Below are 18,252 nucleotides of genomic sequence, written 5' to 3'. Positions count from 1 at the left end.
TATGTGTCAGGCATAACACAAGCAATGCCTGTCTTGACCTGACTCTTTACTCCCACAGCAGAAATGAAATGAATGCACATGCGGTGCCACCTCATATATGTCTGCTGTTCGACACGCTTCAAGTAACCATAATAAGAATAAAACATATGCCCTGAGAGGAGGCTCAGAAGATGTCACAAGGGATTTTTATCTATAAGAAGGAACACTGTTAGCTTCCCAAGGAATTTCCCTGGGGAAATGGTATTGATATCCTAGGCAATCAACCTTAGCTTAGATTAAACAAGATGTACAGTGTCCTGCTCTGATGACACAGTGTTCTCAAAGAACTCTGCCAAATCAAGTCTGATTCTTTTTGCCTCAACGATTGACCTCAGAAATTGAACTTACACTTGACTGAAGCTGCTTTGCTCTCAGACAGAGGTCTCAACACATCAACTACAATGGTAATAAATGAGTAATGGCAAAGCCCCACTGCTTTCTCATAGCTGCAGCTACTAGCTTGCAGGGAAGAAGAAAAAAAGAAAGAAAAGCCAGTATTCTGAGCCTTAATGTTACATTCTGAGAATTTTCCTTCATCTCAAATAATGAGACTCTTGGGAATGCCAAGCCTGGCAAGGGTAAAATAATACATATGTTATATTTTAGACAAGGCACACAATGTTGAGCCACTTTTAGCTACAGCATCTCTATTTTCCAAATGCAAAGCACAAAATCAACTTTACATACATCTAATTCCTTGTGATTTCAAGGGCCTTTCATATGTATTACTGCATTTAAGATTCTTCATTAGTTAGATGAGGAAACAGAGGCATCTAGCATTTAAGTGGAAAAACTATGATCATCCAACCAACTTAAGCTAGGGCAAAAGATAAGACAGATGTTTCCAAGTTCAAAGACTTTTCTACTATAATCTCACATGTCATAGAATAGATCCAAGGACAGATGCATCAAGTGGGGTAGTGTGAACCTTACCTCTTTCAGGCAGCCCATGAAGTTGTTGCTCACAGGGGAGCCTGGTAAGTCAGCTGTACTTGGGCTTCCTCCCACGTAGAAGAAGTCATCTGAGCCTAGCATGGTGTAGTCCTCTTGAGTGTAGCCCGTCGTGGTAAGAATGCCATCCACAGAAATTGTCACCTGATGGTGGGACATAGGGACAAAAAAAAAATCCCAGCAATGATCTTGGAGTCCTATCAAAATCTGATGGTTTCCCCTACTTATGACATCATTTTCATTAAGGTTTTGGTGAGGCACTCTGTCTAATTTGGTTTGAGTTAGTTAGGTATGTGCAGCCAAGTTCCATTTTCTGGTCTGCCTCCCTGAGCCCCAAGCCGACAGCACCCCTGCAGATCTGTAGGTGTGTTAATTAGAACTGCCACGCTGAGCACCTTGTTCTACCCATTTCACTCTTTACGCAGTCAGGCTAGAAAATGGAACCATCCTCAGACGATATCACTTGTTTCAGCTGACTGCTAAAATGACTTTTTATTTCTTATATGATCGTTATTTATGGTGGTGATGAGAAACATCGAAGGAGACATTTGACAATGGGGTTTGTTAGGGTTGGTCTTTGGTTGTCGATGGGTTTTTTTGCCTTTTTTTCTTTTCTTTTTTATGTTTCTTTTTTGGCTCATACCACACTGACAAACATGCATTCTGGGAGGGAAAGAGGAAGTTCTCTATCCTGATATGTCAAGGATGATACATGCCATGGACTACCCTCAGACACCAACCCCTGCCCTCCCTTGGCTGCCATCACCAGCACCAACAGAAGAAATGACCCAAACCAAAAAGGCAAATTTAACAAAAAGAAAGAAATAATGAGGCATGATAACTAAAATAATAATAATGCCCACAGGAAAGAAGTAGCACCCATACACCCAACATTCATGATAGGAGCAGAGGGAAGAGGGAAAAGATGGCACCTCAGAGCATGCACACACTGTACACTGACACACCCATGCAAAAAATATCTAGAGCCAAGAGATAAGGTAAAAGAAAAAAAGTAGGGATGTAGGAAAGGGTGAGGAGAAACAAAGGAATCAAAATCCACTCCACACTTACATGCACTGAATAAACTAAAGAACAAGATGAAAGTGGGAGTAAAAAAACACTCAAAACTAAATGATAATCTTTCCCTTGCCTGCCACCTCCCCCACTTAAAAAGAAAAGAAAAAGTCCAAACCCAACCCCAAAATACATGAATAATGAAAGGAAAATGAATATTGGGGAAAAAACTAGAAGAAAGTGGAACTGGGTTGATGGTTTGTAGGTTGTTAGTAATGAGGAGGAAAATGAGGGAACAAATTCTGATGCCAATGGGAATTCCACGAGACAGGACCATGCCATGCAGAGTTCGTATGGAGAACACAGTTGGCGGAGCTCCCTTTGGTCATGGTGGGGGAATAAGGACAAAGAAGGGAAAGGAAGAGCACAGGAAGTATAGTACTTTCCTCCCCAGATCACCTATGGCAGCCATGGCCACACAAAAGGGAAAGAGAGAAGGGATTAAGAAGTAGAAAGGAGGAAAAGAGAGAAGGAGAGGTAGACACAGAGAGAAGAAAGTCCTCACTAGAAATTGTTGTTGAGCCTAGTCTGTAACTTCAAAGTTGCAAAATAAGAAAACAGAACAAAACAAAAATTTTGCTAAATGGAGAAACTCCTTAAAAAAAAAACTTTTAGGGGAAAAAATTAAAACTGGAGGAAAAAGAAAAACTATCCCCATCAAACTTGATCAAATATCATTTCCAGGACAGGTACATACCCTTCTATTTTTTTAAAGAAAAAAAAAATGCTTGCATTTAATTTAACCAAAAAAATTGGAAAAGGAGAAGAAATAAGTCTAAAGAGGATAAAAGGAGGGTTTGGGTAGGAAAAGGGGGGCAACACACGGCAAACCCAAAAAAAGAGACAATAAGAATGATATCTACCAGACAATGTAGTTTGTTTACCATAGCGTGTCCGATGCCTGAGTGCTTTGCGGAGAAGGGGGAAGAAAGGAAATTAAAAATTGTGAACAGAACGATTGTTAATTAAAAAAACTTAAAGATGAGTCGTTAGGGTGTTAGTACATTAGTCGGTTAGTAAAATGACACATTGCATGAATGATCTTGTGTTAGTTTTTCAAAAAAAAGGCACCCAACACAGAAAGAGAGAGTGGGGAAAGACAATGAGACCAGGACTCTATGGAAAAACCTCTCCACTGGGGCACAGCCAGGAAAAGAGCTGCTGTTGTCCACCGGCCATTGAAACTGCCCACTTCTTCCAAATATCATTCAGACCCCACCTCACCCAGTGAGGATTAGCATCACACTTACTTCCCATGGGCTCTTTCAAATGAAAACTTCCTATGTTCCCTTCCCACCCCCTGCTACATACTGTTGTGAAAGAAAAGACCCCCAAAGTTTACCATTCCATACGTAGATAAACAGAACTGAAAATATATATATATATATTTTAACATCTGAATCTATGTGGATGCACCATTACGACATTCTCCTAGAAAAAATGTACACATTTACAAATCAAACCCTACATCATACAGCATTTAACAGCATACTTTAAGATTCCATCTGTAATTCAAAGATCCAGGACCCCCTTGATTTTTGTGCATTTGTGCCACCAGAGGGGAACAATCTCCCTTTTCCTTTACTCTCAGTTTAGAATAACTGTGTCATCATTAGAATACATGAAAAAAGTTAGTCTCCCTAATTATCCAATCAGGTTATTATTTTGCTTTGCTTGGCTGGGATGTTTCCTGTTGGAATCTCACCCTATTCCTTTTAAAGATGCTTTTCAAGCTTTTAAGCAACTTCTTTTATAGATAGCAGGAAGAATGGCAGGTTGAACAGGATTAGAGAAGCCCTACAATCCATCTCCTTGCTGATTTCAAATGCTAAACTGCCAAGACACCCTGAGGTGGGAGGCTGGAAGGTTGGAAGACACACAACAGCAGTCTTATGCTTGTGGTTTAACAAAAGTGGCAAGGTAAAAGGCAAACCCTCACCCTACACACACATATAAATACCTCACCACCTTGGCCTCTAATCCCAGCTGTAGTTTGGAACAGATATAGATGGTCTACATTCCTTCTTATAGTCTGAAGCCCAGAGAAATCCCTGGGCTTGGCTCTGACTTATTTTAAAGACAGAACCATGAATTCCTGACCATGAAGGAAAAAATGAGGAGAATCCTGCTCCATTTGGGACTGAATACTCCAGGAGACTCCAGGTAAAATTTCCTTAGATGAATTTTTGGCCACAGCAGCATTGAGCCTTACTAAAACAGCAGATGAAGCTGCCATAAGCTTGTTATCAAATATTTATGAAGCTATTAGTTTATTGAATAGATGAGGGCCTCACTCCAAATGTATCCTAGGGAACTCAAAAAAGAGGTTATAAATATTTTTAATGGGCAAAATGATAGCTTTAGATTATTCAGCACTGAAAAGATTTCATTTGCAAAATTACTCTGCTTTTTGGAGATTTCCCCTTTTTTAATAAATTGCACTGGATGCAAAATTCAGTCAGTATTGCAATGAAGTCCAATTTTAGGGACACTTTTCCTTATGCGATTAATGCTTTCTCTGCCAAGAAATACCCAATTCCATAGGATCTCTGAGGCCTTGTCTAAAACAGAGAGCTCTGCTTAGCTGCATTCTTGGCACCAGACAGAAGCAGTCACCTTTGGGACAGAATGCTCAGCCTGTAAATCATTTGCACATCACAGCAAGTCTAGCACCCAGACCATGGATGAGCTCATAATCCTTCTGGAACATAAGGTGCTTTGCGTATTTAGCCACCACACATGGCTGGGGAGGATTGTAATCAGCATTTCACAAATGGAAACTCTGATGTAGTAAGGTTAAGTGGCTTGTCCAAGGGCACAGAGAGGAGTTGGGCCTTAGAACTTGGAATAAAACAAAAAGCTCCAGGCTGTTCTTCCTCAAATTTCTCTCACTAAAACGACACAACTAGTATTTGGATTACAGTTTGATTTGGCCTATCCAGTTAGAAGGACTTTTGGGGAGCTTGATACCATGACTAGAAAGTGGGTGGGTTAAGACAGAGTTAGAAAACCAAATTAGTGAGAATCTTGACCTGATACTATTTTCCAGTACACCAAGAGTCTCTCTCCCACTAACCAATGCCTAAAAGGAATTATTTTGTACCTCCTAATCAAAACTTGCAAAGATCTCATTTAAGTTTTGGTCTAGTCTCTGTTGCTCAGACAGAAAGTCCTTCTATGTCAGAAAATGGGAATTTTACTTAGGTTTTCTTGACATTGAGAAGTTCTTTTCTGAGTAACTAAGGCTGGAGATGATGAAATAAATCACCAGCAATAGGATTCTTTGGCCTTGGAGGGAAAACAGAACAATGACCCAAAAAAGGTCAAATTCATGTGTTAAAATGCTTGGAGACTTTAAGTCTTGTGTTATCTGTCAACTTCACCACAGATAAAATGGAATCTCCCAACTAGGTGGGTCCTTTGACATCCTTAAATGTGGAAATGAGTGTTTTGACTATTGTGTGCTTCCAGTGTAGCCAGGATGTGCCATTTGTTTAGCATTACTAAGGAGTCACATGTTTACCAAACAGAAAACATATACAAACACCTGTTTATGTGAGAAGGCATTAAACCAATCTATTGCAGGAGAAAATTTAATGAGCACTTCCTGGAAATTTGCTTAGGGTTTTTTGATTAATAAAGAATGAGTGCTGTCCAGCTGGGTTTCATAACAAATTCCTAAGTTGAAAAACCAAATGAAAGTAACAACATGGCAGTGTCAGCACAGACCTTGATTTCTACAGGAAAGCTTTTTGTACACTGATACACTGATATGTGCTGATAAGGCATAGTAGCAGTTATGGAATTGCAAACAACTTGACTTGGCTTGGGCTTCCGGAAATAATGTTGTCACCTGACGGAGTTGCCTGCTTAGAATCGGCAAGCGATGGGAGTTCTCAAGCACGGACAGAATCAGGAAAGCTGCTCCAAAGATGACATTTTTATTTGAGTCCTTTCACTTTCCAGGCCTCCCAGTCAACTGAAGAGTCTTGGAGGTAGAGACAGGGAAGTAATAAGGTGGGGCCACCGCATCAAGGAACAGAGAAACAGAGGAGATCAGAAAGATCCCGGGTAATTAATTCCAAGGCTAGAGGTTAACATAACAATAGGAGGAAAAAAGTTGGGGAGGGATGGTAAATTAAAAGGAGGTTAAAAAAAAAGGACATTTTTTTTCTTGAGGGAAAATTATGACATCATGCCAATGGCTAACCTAATTAAAAAGAAAAACATATATTCAAAGAATGAGAAAAATACATCAAGTTGCAAAAACAAAATGCTGTCCTTAATTGAGTTTAACAGTAATACGATAAGATTCAAATGTAATTAAGAAAATGATAAAAGGAAAGCAGAATAAAAGGGATGAAAATACTTATCATGGTTATTATCTATACAGCTGATTTTTCTTCTTAAATAGCAAGTACGAATGGAGAACTGAAGGATGACTAGAAACAGTTTCACCATTTTCCTTGTGAAATTGCAGCAGCTGGGAGAAAATTAGACTTTGACATAGCTGAACCCACATCGGTGCCCCTCTCCACCTCACAGGTCACCTGCTCCATGCACCTTCTACCTAGGATGAGCCTCCCGGGCTCTCTCTTCCCTCAACCATTACCTGCCGGAGGTTGCGTGTCACTTTGACATCATGCCAGGCGTTGTCGTTGAATTTTCCATTCACTGGCTCCACAATGGCCTCAAAGGCCCCGGACCCCAGGTTAATGACCAAGGAGACCGCACCATCCTTCAGAGCCAGGTTGACATAGTCAGCCGACTTGCCCGTGTGCAGGATTAGCCCGTTGCGCTGCCAGGTTTTGAAGGACAGGGTGATTTCATCACTGCTGCTCTGGATTGGATTCTGAGACAGGTCATAGCACAGGTACTCTGAGCCTCGGAAAGTGGCCACGTTCTCCTCTCGAGCTGAAGGGGATAAAAGAGGAAAGCAGTCAATACTTGACTGGCAAGAGTCAGATTTATGCAAATGACAAAGAGAATTCCCAAAGGCACTGCCCCTGTCCTTGTGCTGGTACCAACTCAACACTTCCTCCGGCTTCTATCTAACACTAGGTAAAGCAGCAGAGGAGGGAAATGTGGAGAAACCATGTATCCAAATGGGAGAAGACAAGATGGTGCAAAAGAGCTTGTTGCTGCCTTTCCTTCATATCTACTCATAGAAAACCCTAAAGAGAAATGTCATACAAAAGGCCAAGTGAGGCTTACATTGCTTTTGCTTCCATGATAGCTTTAAATGCTTGTTGAAGAAATGGTTTAGAATGGATAATTAACTGTTGTGATAAAAAGACTCTTTAGCTCTAGGTACCTTTTATTGACCAATAACTAAAAATCAATTACCCTGAAAGATTTGGCTCTGATTTTTATTCATCAATAACCCAGCTAACTTTGTTTTCTATAATATAGTCCTGGGCCCAGTGGAATGTGGCTGAGTTAGTACACAGGAAGTTGGGACTGAGAAAGTGATCAAGTAGGCAAGGGGAACAAACTGAAATTTGGTGTTACACTTTGACATGACAGCTATACCACCCTTAGATCCAAGGTAAAGGCACTTCTGCTCTGGAGGAATGGGTCTCCTCTTACGTGCCTCTGGTTGGACCTCCCCATGTGCATGCTCTGCCCCCAAAACAGGGTCTCCAGGGCCCAGGTGGCACTCCAGTGGAGCCCATAATCTCTGGACTGTTTGCATAGGTCTTTCCTAATAATAGATCTTTCTGAAGACAAACCATGGTGTCATTTTCCATACTTTAAGGTATGAGGAGAACCATGGGGACTATGTTTGGTCACGTGGCTGGAAAATTCACATGCGTTTATGCTAGACTCCTTGTGATATGGGAAAGAGCCAAAGGTGGGAAGAGAAGGGGGACAGGCCACAGCCTAAGGCCGAGAAGGGGCTGGTTCTCTCTGGACTACTCTTTCTCAGTGTAAAACTCCAAGGTATCAAAAAATTCTTGAACCTGGCCTTCCAGGTAGTTATAGAGGTCTATTTGTAAAAGTAAGAGAATAGGATATAGTTATTCATTTGTTGATCTGATTTATAATTTTGACACACAGCATGTGGACTTCCATTTATCCTCTTTTCAGAACGCTTCTGAGTATCCTACTTCATATCGGGGTTGGTCAAAAGCTATTGAAAAGTACTTCATTCATGAAAGAAAATTGGCAACAATATAAATATAGATATTAAGTTTCCCTCTGAAGACTGGGGACTGAAAGGTGAGCTTAAGAGACTTCTATTTTCCTTGCCAGAACTACATTCCAGTCTTATTAACAAAAACATCGAGTTCACTTCAAGTCAGATCCCTAGCAACCATCACAGCCATACATACATTACTTAAGTAAAGTCAAATACATTTTTTCTCATCACAAAGTAAGAACTATTGAGGAGTCACTCTTTTTATGGGGAGATATGACCACTTACTACATATTGCTCAATTAATCATAGCATCATGACACTATTAAAACATGAACCTCAGCTTCATAGTCCAGAGAGCTAAAGAGGAAATTTGAAGTTTCTTCCACATGTTCCAGAGAGTTTCAGTGGAACACATATACCTGCATATTTCTGTTTATACACACACTGGGGTAAGCAAAGGGATGGTAGTACAGCTTATACACACATAAGGGAAAAGGACCACTCAGCAGAAAACTCATGTATGATGCATTTTACCAAAAATAGACCCCCAAAAATCAAAAACCAAAAATTTAACACTGTCCGCATGTTTGAAATAGATCCATCCAGTCCTCTGGTGCCCTGTCTATTATTATGATTTCTCCTCTCATTTATGAAGAAATGGTTTTGTTAAAATGCAACCAAACAACAGACCTGGAGGTGACTCGGGTCTAAAGCAGAAGATGACAAATCAAATGCATTTATCACAACTAATCTCTTTTCCTACAGACATGGACATGTACAGAGACAACTACTGTGTGTGTCCTTGGTACTGCATGCAGTATACTAATGGGCATCTTCTATAGGCATCCAAGTTACACCTTGCATGCTCTCTGAACTGGGATAAATGAACAAGGAAAGTAGCACCTATAAAGAGAAGCATACATTCACCACGGAGTACCTTTCCAAAGAGGAGGCCTTGGCACAAAGCAGCAAGGTACCAGAATATTATTTAATGGGCTATGTGTTGCTTAATATTTTTCATATAATTAGAGGAGTCTGTCAAAATAATAAATCTTAGAGCTATAAGAGACTTTTAGGGGTTGCTTAATTTAATGCCTTTATTTTATTAAGGAAGAAACTGATGACTAGGAACAAGTGAGTTGCCCAAAACAACACAGTTATTTGGCAGTAATCTAGACTTAAAACACCTTAGAAATTTTCTCTAAATATCAGTTACCTTTCTCTTTGGCCACTTGGGATATTCCACATATCCCACTACTTCTCCAAGGCTGTGAATAATTCCATGGATCCATGAACTTGCAAACCATCTTAAAGCTTGGATAAATGGATCCAGAAACAAACTTCTTTTCCTGTTATGTAAATTTCACATGCTCACCCAAAGAAATGTTTCCCTTTCCCCTGTGGAATCTGGGTATATTTAAAATAAAAGAATTTGTTTTATGGGGAAGGCCATAGGGGGAAAATTTACATTGGCATAGAAAAGAGAATATCACAATAAATAAATAAGATATAATACCAATATGAAAAAGAAAATGTCTATGCAAATCACATGCATATTTATGCTAATCACCAGGCAAATATACCAAGAAAATTTTATACAGCCAAGTGCCTTCCTTTGGAAGTATCTGACAAAAACTGTAGCAACAGTTCACAGCCTTCCCAGTCTTCATTCAGTGATGTATTTTCTCAGTTTACCTCTTCCCTGGGCCAGAGGAGGTAACCAAGCATAGCCTCACCCCAACTGCCAAGATATCTTCTCCCATTGCTTGCCCCTTAACAAACAATAGACAACTGAAAGGTCCTCTTGGAAACCTATTTTAGATAAGCAAGCTTATTTCATTCTTAATTCATAAAGTACTTTCCTCTGACTGTTGCAGGGAAGAGAGGGCTGGCAATACATGGCCCAGTCTGGCCAAGAGCAAATAAAGGGCTAAGAAGGAGAAAGAAGAACCTTGAAGAAATTACTTTTTGGTGCACTCTCACAGCTAACATTATTTTTCTCCTAAGACCCCAAACTATCTTAATTTCCTTCCAGGAGCTAAGGCTCAAGCACTTTCTTATCACCTTGAAAACCATACTGGGTTGACAGTCAACATAACCAAAAGGAGAAAAGCAGATAGGGACAAACACACTTCTAAGCCTGTTCAATTCTCAGAAGCCTCTGTTAGAAAAAGGTAATAGTGCCTCAAATCCGTTTTCTATCCATGGTGTTTACACTGAGAAGGGTGTTGAAGAGACAATGCAGTCACCTTGGATGTATTCAAGCTAAATAGGTGGAGAAAATGAATGCAGGGGATTATGTAACACAGTACACAACAGCTTAGCATAAAACTACAGCTTGGCAAGAGAGAAGGCACTGACATAGCTAATGGACTGTTTAGATCCATTTAAATTATATCACCGCAAAGTTTACAATCAATTGCATAAGTGCTAAAAATGTTATTCTCACTGCATGCAATGCAGAGCTCAACTCTATGACAACAAATCACTTACCTATTATTCGTAAATGTCCAGTTGATTAAACACTAGATACAATCTAGATATTTATAACTCAAGATTTTAAATCAGCTTGTATAAGGTATATAAAGTACTTTTCTTTCAAACAGTTTGCTAATAGAAGGAAGTACTGATATATATAAGTATATACATATGCTTTCATACAAATAGCAGCATCATACATAGCATTAACAAGCATTTACTCAACCCTTTTCTCCACGATTCCTCCCCCAAATACAGCCAATTGGCGATTTATATAATTCTATTTCTCTGAAAAATTCCAAAGTAGATTAAAATGTCCAGTGTAATTAATAATTTTATACTATGCAATATAAGAATTGGAAGCCTGTGATTCCTCCTGGTTCGATGACTTGAAAACTCAAATTATACTTTGATATCAAGAAATTTGAACTTTATTTCGAAAGTTAGGGGAACCACTGCATAATTTTACTGAGAGCAACAGAAGAATCCAATTCACATTTTTAAAAGAGTACATAATCTTATGAACTCCTTTTTCAGGGGTTGACTGGGGTGGAGCTCAGCTTGGGTGTCAACATAATTCCTAGAGTGAGTGCATTTTACTGGGCAGCAACGGAAGCAAAATGTTCCTAGCAGAAAAAGCCCAAGGAAAAGAGAGGCAGAGATACTGGTGAGCCAGAAACCACAAGAGAAAACCACAATTTGGATATTTAAGACCTAAGTTAAGCCAGAAAAGAAAAAGGGGCAGGGGTTTAAAAAAAGAGTGAAGGGAAACGACACAGTATTAGACAAGAAAAGAACATATTGGAAATGTGTAAAAAAGGACTACAGGGTTATTTGCAAACAGGCATTCACAGCTTTCTAAATGAGCACTGTATTTCCAAATGCTTTCTTAATCATTATTTGTATCCTCTCAACACCCTGTGAGGTCACTGTGCTGTGATTAATCAAAGTGAACCAGCAGAGGAACATGGAGTTTTGATAGGTCATCTAAGACATTAGGGACTGCCAGCTCCAAACCCCTGGTCTGCATTGCTTTTGCTACTCTACCATATCCCTACTTTGCCAGGAACTCCATCTCAGTGCAGATGTCTAGCATCCCATATCTAAGGTTCTGTGACTGTATGAAGTTCAGCCTGTCCAAAGGTGAAACCACTGACAGATGAAGGCCCAGTAGGAACCTACATCTGGAAACAGAAAAGTAGACTGACAATTTCTCTAAATTCTCTAGAATCAGGTTGGAAAAAGTCAGACATATTAAAATGTTGACCACTCTGGGGTGGCAGTGGCCCTGAGCAGAACACATGCTGTGCTCTAGAGACAGCTTCCTGATAATGAGCCTCAGAGATGAAAGTGTCCTCACCTTCGCATCCTTTGTCCTTCAAATTGGTCTCATGTAGCAGTGCAGTAATCTAGTCTGCACCGACATGAAGGTAACCCTGGCTGCCCATTCTGGCCTGGCCCACCCAGAAGCTAATGAGGCACAAAAATTGCCTGGGTTATTACTACCCTGCTTGCTAGACAAAAGGATAGCCTGTGATCTTCAGGCTTTCCTGAAGACTCATTTCTTCTTACTCCAGGCATTCAGCAGGGGCCACATCATGCCCTTCCCTACCCCAGCATTTGCAGTGAGAGGTGATGGGTTGTGCATTTATGAACTCACAGATCATCTAATTGTTCTGGCCACTGCTTCCCAGTCAAAGAATCCTTGAAGATGCCAAAAGAAACAGTGAGTCCAAGACAAGGGACACACAACTGCAGATAGAGAACAAGCCTACAATTTCACAAGTAGTCTGCTCATTTCTGGCGGAGGAAGATGGAGTGGCAGAGATGAGGCTTCAGATCCACTCAATTCTGAAAAATACCTTGGACTAAATCAGCAACTTAACCACTTTGCTGGAAAATAAATAAGGCAAGGGAAATGTGAGTTAAGTCTTGCCCAATTCTGTTTCCTGTCCCTACAACCTGCTAGGAATATAACATGTAGAATGAGAACACCTACCTGTAAGGGTTTCTTAGGAGCTATGGGCAGATACTCAAATTGTCCATCTAGCTGTGTGATGATCATATTTGCAAAAGTGAAGGGAAAGTAGAAATCCCTCTGATAGAGTTAATGCTATTGTATATCATCTAATGACATTTTCTGCTAGAATTTTGGGAAGAATACAATGATTGAGGTTAAAAAAAAAAAAAAGATACTACAAGTGACTTCACTGGGCTTTCCACTTCCTATTTCCCTGACAATGTATTGTAGAGTCAAACAAAGGATTAGGAAAGATCAGACTGCAAAGCCATCCTCCAAGGACAAATGACAGAATCCTTTACCTGCCCCATCCCATCACACAGGTATTTTTAAAGCAGAGTGTACCAGCAGACAAGAAATTGTGTCGCTATACGCAAGCCACACTACCAAAGAAAACACACAGGAAATCTGACCTCCTGAGGCCATTTCCAAACCCTATCCTAAGATTCTTTGTAGGAAAGCTACAGCAGAGAAACAAATGGACTTTTCCACATTGCTGGGTCACTCACTAGCCTGCAGATGCTTCTTGAAAGTGATGAGAAGGAAAATAGTAAATCAAGTTGTCACTTGGAAGATAAACAGCTAGCATCCTGGTGAGGGAAGCTGCCTCGGTCCACAAAAGAATGGCCTGGAAAACCATGCTTCACTAAAATCACTAGAAAGCTAATGGCATCCTGAAGACTGAGCTGCTCTCAACTGCATTACAATAAATGTTAAAATTTTGTTCATTCATCTAGGAATAAAGATTCACAGGTGCCTCCTATGCACCAGATGATGTGCTCAGTGTCAAATGCACTTAAGTCATCTTCCAACCCTGAGAGTAGAAATAATTAGCTGACATTTTACAAAAGAAGAAAAATTGTAAAGCTAACTAATTTTGAATGCCTGTTAAGTGCCAGACCCTCATGTGCTCGCAATAACAGGGCACCCCATGTAGTTGGACTGTGTACTGGATGCATGGATTGCAATAAGAAAGGCTTTGAATTGGAGGACCTGGATATGACAGGCAGCTCTGGAATTGAGCCACCTCTATGGAATCCCAGACTTTTATTTAATTTCTCTAACACTTAGTTACCTAATCTACAAAATGGGAATAACCAGAGTATATATTTCATAGGCATGAATAACATTCATTTTCTTGGCCTACATCCCAGCCATAGAAATCTTAGCTGTCATTGTTGCTGAGAATTCAGGCACAAACATGTAATTATGATTCAACATAGTGAATGTTTTATATGGGCTACAGGCACATGAAAAAGGGACTAACTGCCCCTTGGTGTTAGGGAGGCTCCATACAGGAGGTCATACTTACTCTGTGTCTTGAAGAATGAGTAAGAGTTCACTTACAAGGGGAAGAATGAAATGCTCATTAGAAGAAACAACATGTTCATGGGTGTGTACATTAGAAAAGCACAGGGTAGGCCAAGGATTTAGCTCAGTGGTTCCGGTGCCTGCCTCGCAAGCACAAGGTCCCGAGTTTGATCCCTGGTACCAAAAAAAAAAAAAAAAAAAAAAAAGGCACAGGGTATTGAGGGGATGGTGAGAAGTTTATGTGACTAGAATAATGGGCATGTGTGCAGGATTTAAAATGTAGACTGAGAACTGGAAATGGAGAACCAGCAGAGAACAACCCTGGCTTACAAGTGGCACAATTATACTTTCATTGTATCAGAACCTCAGTGGGTAGACAAATGGCTACAGAGGTGAAGAGGGATCTAGGGGATATTTCCAAGGAAGGAAAGATTTTGCTTGGAAACCAAGATTTCTACCAATTGAGTTGCATATGCCTGCCTTCCCGCTTATAATAATTTATGCAATATGTTGTGCATTTTATATTCCATTAACCACAAGATCCATATGAGAAAAGCTATAATTATGCTTCTTTCACTACCAGCTTCTCATTTTAATTGTGAGCCAGTCAATCACATAAGCTTTAAACACAAATAATGCACTCGATCTTGTACAGGGAAGTCTATTTCCCTATCCCTATGACTCCATGAGAACATTTCCCCCTTTCTTCAGCACCAATACTTTCACAGTAACACTTTGACCTTCTCTCCTTTACTCATTCATTTCTCCAGTAAGAGGAAAAGTGATTCATCAGCTTGGTAAGATAAGGGTCTGTTACGGCTTGTATTTAGATATCCCCCAAAAGTCCCATGCATTCATAGGTAGAGCTTTTCAGAGGTGGCTGGATTGAGGGTATGTGATGCTGGGATTAAGATTATGTGGTACTAAATTAGTCCACTGATTGGTTTAGCATGGTTCTGGGTGTGGATGATGGGAAGGCCCATTTGGCTGTGGGTGACACCACCGAAAAGGCTGTGTAGCCTAGATGAGATAAAAGGGAAAGGCAGGCTCATTGCTGCTGCTGCTGCTGCTGCTGCTGCTGCTGCTGCTGCTGCTGCTGTTGCTGCTGCTGCTGCTCACTGCTTGCCATCTTCTTCCTGGCTTGCCATGGACTGAGATGCTCCTCTGCCATATGGCCCTGCCTTTGAGCCACCCAACTATGGACTGAAACATCTACAAACTGTGAGCTGAAATAAAGCTTTCCTCATTAATTTATGGATGTCAGATATTTTGGCCCAGCAATGAGAAAAGTAACTAAGACAGGGTCTGACACACATTGGTCTATCCTTCATAATTAGATGGTTACTATTTCCAGTTGGCCTGCCTGTTTTGTTCTTTCAGATCCACCCTTCCCACAAGGCTTCTGAATTCCCCTGCAGGCTCTTCCATACAGAAAACTTGGCAGGGACTTTGCCCCTGTGGAAAAGGCCTGTCTTCCAGTAGCTTTTCTATTAGTGACTGAATTAAATTCAGAGGGAAAGTTACAAGGAAATCCAATCTGACTACAAGTCAAAACCACATTTTCCTACCTAACTGAATACAACCAATGACACCAGTGCAATTAAACTGATGTTTAAAGCCACAGTTAGTTCAGGAAACAGAGTGGAATGTTAAGCTGTCACCTCAGAGCCCAACAAATGTGGAAACAATCAATAACGTAAGAACATCAAAAGAAATAAGAGACCAAACTGGTACTTGGGTTGCTTCAACAACACAGGACGATAGATATGTTCAGAATCACATGAGGTCAATGACATGTAAATAGATCACTAATTTTAAAGCTAACTCTGTGTCACAGTATTTACTAAAGACTTTTTTTTTAAAGTTACACCAAATGTATAGGTGATTAGACATCAAGTTTTTTTTTTGTTTTTTTTTTTTGGTACCAAGGATCGCGCTCATGACCTTGCACTTGGGAGACAGGCACAGTGCCACTGAGCTAAATCCCCGGCCCGATGTATAGGTGATTAGAATGATGAGGAATTTAACCAGGGTTGCCCTTATGGAGATAACTTTTAGATTAACTTTTGAAATTTTTTATTTTAAAAGAATTCCAGGAAATATATCCACAAACCTACATATCCTCTCACCCCGGTTTAGTCCAAAAAGAATAATCTGCCTGTTTTGTTTGAACCTGCTTCTTTTATCAAAGTTACACAATAATTAAATCCATGGTATAGGAGAACCAAATACCACATTCTGAAACCACATTCTATGGAACTGATGAGGACAAAAAGAATTAGTGGGGACCTAGGGCCAGAAAGTAGAGAATGAAGGACTATAATTTTAATAAAAACAAATTAATAATAATAATAAGGAGCATGTAGAACATCTGCAATATTGCTTTTTGTTTTTACAGTAACACACACTGACCCTAATTACTACCAACATTTAAATACTTGTTATAACTATACATACAGGATCAGCAAGGAATTATAGAAGTCACAAATGGTTCACTGAATTTGGAGAAATGTGTGCAGATATTTAAATATTTAGAAACAATAAATATAGTTTTTAATCCACTTAGACTTTTAAAATACTTATTCTATCAAATTTCTATTAGTCCCTGTTAAAAACAAGTGGAGAATCTTCCATAAAAAATCATCACCATAGTGTAGAAGAAATCTTGGAAGATGCTCTAAGTTACCCACTGCTTCAGTTAAGTCTGTAACTAAATTATCTTGTTAAAACTCTCCACCTTTAAGTGTACTGAGAAAATTAGATTTTACAAGAAACTTCCTATAGATATTCCAGGAGCTATATACTTCTAGCTCTAAAAGTAAGGTGTAGAGGTTATAAAGCTCCATTTGAGTGAACAGAGATATTGGTGGTGTTTACTATATTTATAGCTTAGCTAACATTTCCTTAATTCAGCCCAGAATACATCAAAAATGATGAACATAGACTGTAGAGGTCTCATAAAAGTTTAACTTCCCAATTTACACACACACACACACACACATTTATATACTGTATAGTGATCACTAATCATTATAAATTACATCTAAGGGAGAGAAGAAACGGAACTAGAGAGGTACGGTATTAAAACAAGGCTAAATCTTTATCAAAGAATATAAAGCCAAAAAGAGGCAAAATATTAAGATAAGTTCAGTCTAAGTAATGGTTAAACCAAAGTTTCTAATATCCTCTACTATATGGCCTATATCTTTTATGTTTGCAATATTTCATACTTTGTAACAGTCATTTCTCTACAGATGACTTTAATAAAACACCTAATCGACCAACAAATCTTGAATGATTCTTTGGTTGTTTTATATATGATGTCAACTGTAGTGAGAGGCAATTTTCCACACCTTTTCAAAATTTCTTGTGTAACTCAGAATGTGCAAACTACAAACATGCAGAGTTAAACTGAAATGAAGTTGGATTGGCTGCAATAATTCTGAAGTAACTGGTTTCCCCTCCTGTCCCCTTCTTGACCCCCTGCCAAGGATAGACACTGTTCAGTGTCTTTGTATCACTGAATTCATCCTGGCTTCCTTAAAGGCAAAGGGAAGCAATGCTGGTGAAAGCCGAGGGACAGCAAGGATACCTGAAGTTGTAATCATGTGACAGTTCCATAAATAAAATAAAGCTGGAGTCTGGGACGTGTCACAACTACATCTACCGATTGCAAGGCTCTCAATCTTTCTCCCCCCACTCTTCTCCTCCTTTTTCTTTTTCTTTTTTTTTTTTAATTTCTTCCACAGCAGAATAAAATCATGCTAGTTCTTTAAGGAAATCCCCACTGAGAACCCGTGGCCACCTCCTCAGTCTCCCCTGCAGGGAAGGAAGGGCAGCTCAGTTCCTCCTTTGATAGCGCTGAGGGCTCTAGCCTGCAAGTCTAGACAGAGTGGCTTGTTAAAAGGCCCTAGAGTCAATGCCTGGACAAGATCAATAAGGCTTTTTATGACACAATGAAAACTTGCTATTTTGTTAAATGTGGCTAATCTACCATTCCTGCAGTACTCTTAAAGCTTTCAGTGCTAAGCACTAGAGCCGAGGTGATTAAAACCCTGTTCAGAGACACAAACCAGGGAACTTGGCCAACGCGGAGGTACAAATCCTGGAGATACGTGCTGCTGCGTCTGTTTTTATAGCTAGGTGTGCATTTCTTTTTCCTCCCAAGGAAATAAATAGGGCATTGAGGAGATCACGCTTTTACTGTTAAGAACAAATACTGTCCCACTCCAGAATT

The 18,252-nt window shown here is 39.8% G+C and overlaps 1 protein-coding gene across 1 annotated transcript in view; it reads right to left on the bottom strand.

Annotated features, from left to right (window-relative positions):
- The window catches only part of Nrxn3 (neurexin 3), a 1,580,164-nt gene that overhangs the window by 1,121,458 nt on the left and 440,454 nt on the right, over window positions 1-18,252 (bottom strand). Inside the window, 3 exon segments of the mRNA XM_087195138.1 lie at window positions 973-1,134; window positions 2,949-2,972; window positions 6,677-6,978. Coding sequence (XP_087051264.1) covers window positions 973-1,134; window positions 2,949-2,972; window positions 6,677-6,978 — 488 coding nt within the window.

This window comes from Heterocephalus glaber, unplaced genomic scaffold (assembly GCF_053883595.1).
Source record: "Heterocephalus glaber isolate CG9 unplaced genomic scaffold, H.glaber_assembly_v1.0 deba00001608, whole genome shotgun sequence".
Taxonomy (NCBI): domain Eukaryota; kingdom Metazoa; phylum Chordata; class Mammalia; order Rodentia; family Bathyergidae; genus Heterocephalus; species Heterocephalus glaber.
This window is presented reverse-complemented; position numbering and strand designations above follow the sequence as displayed.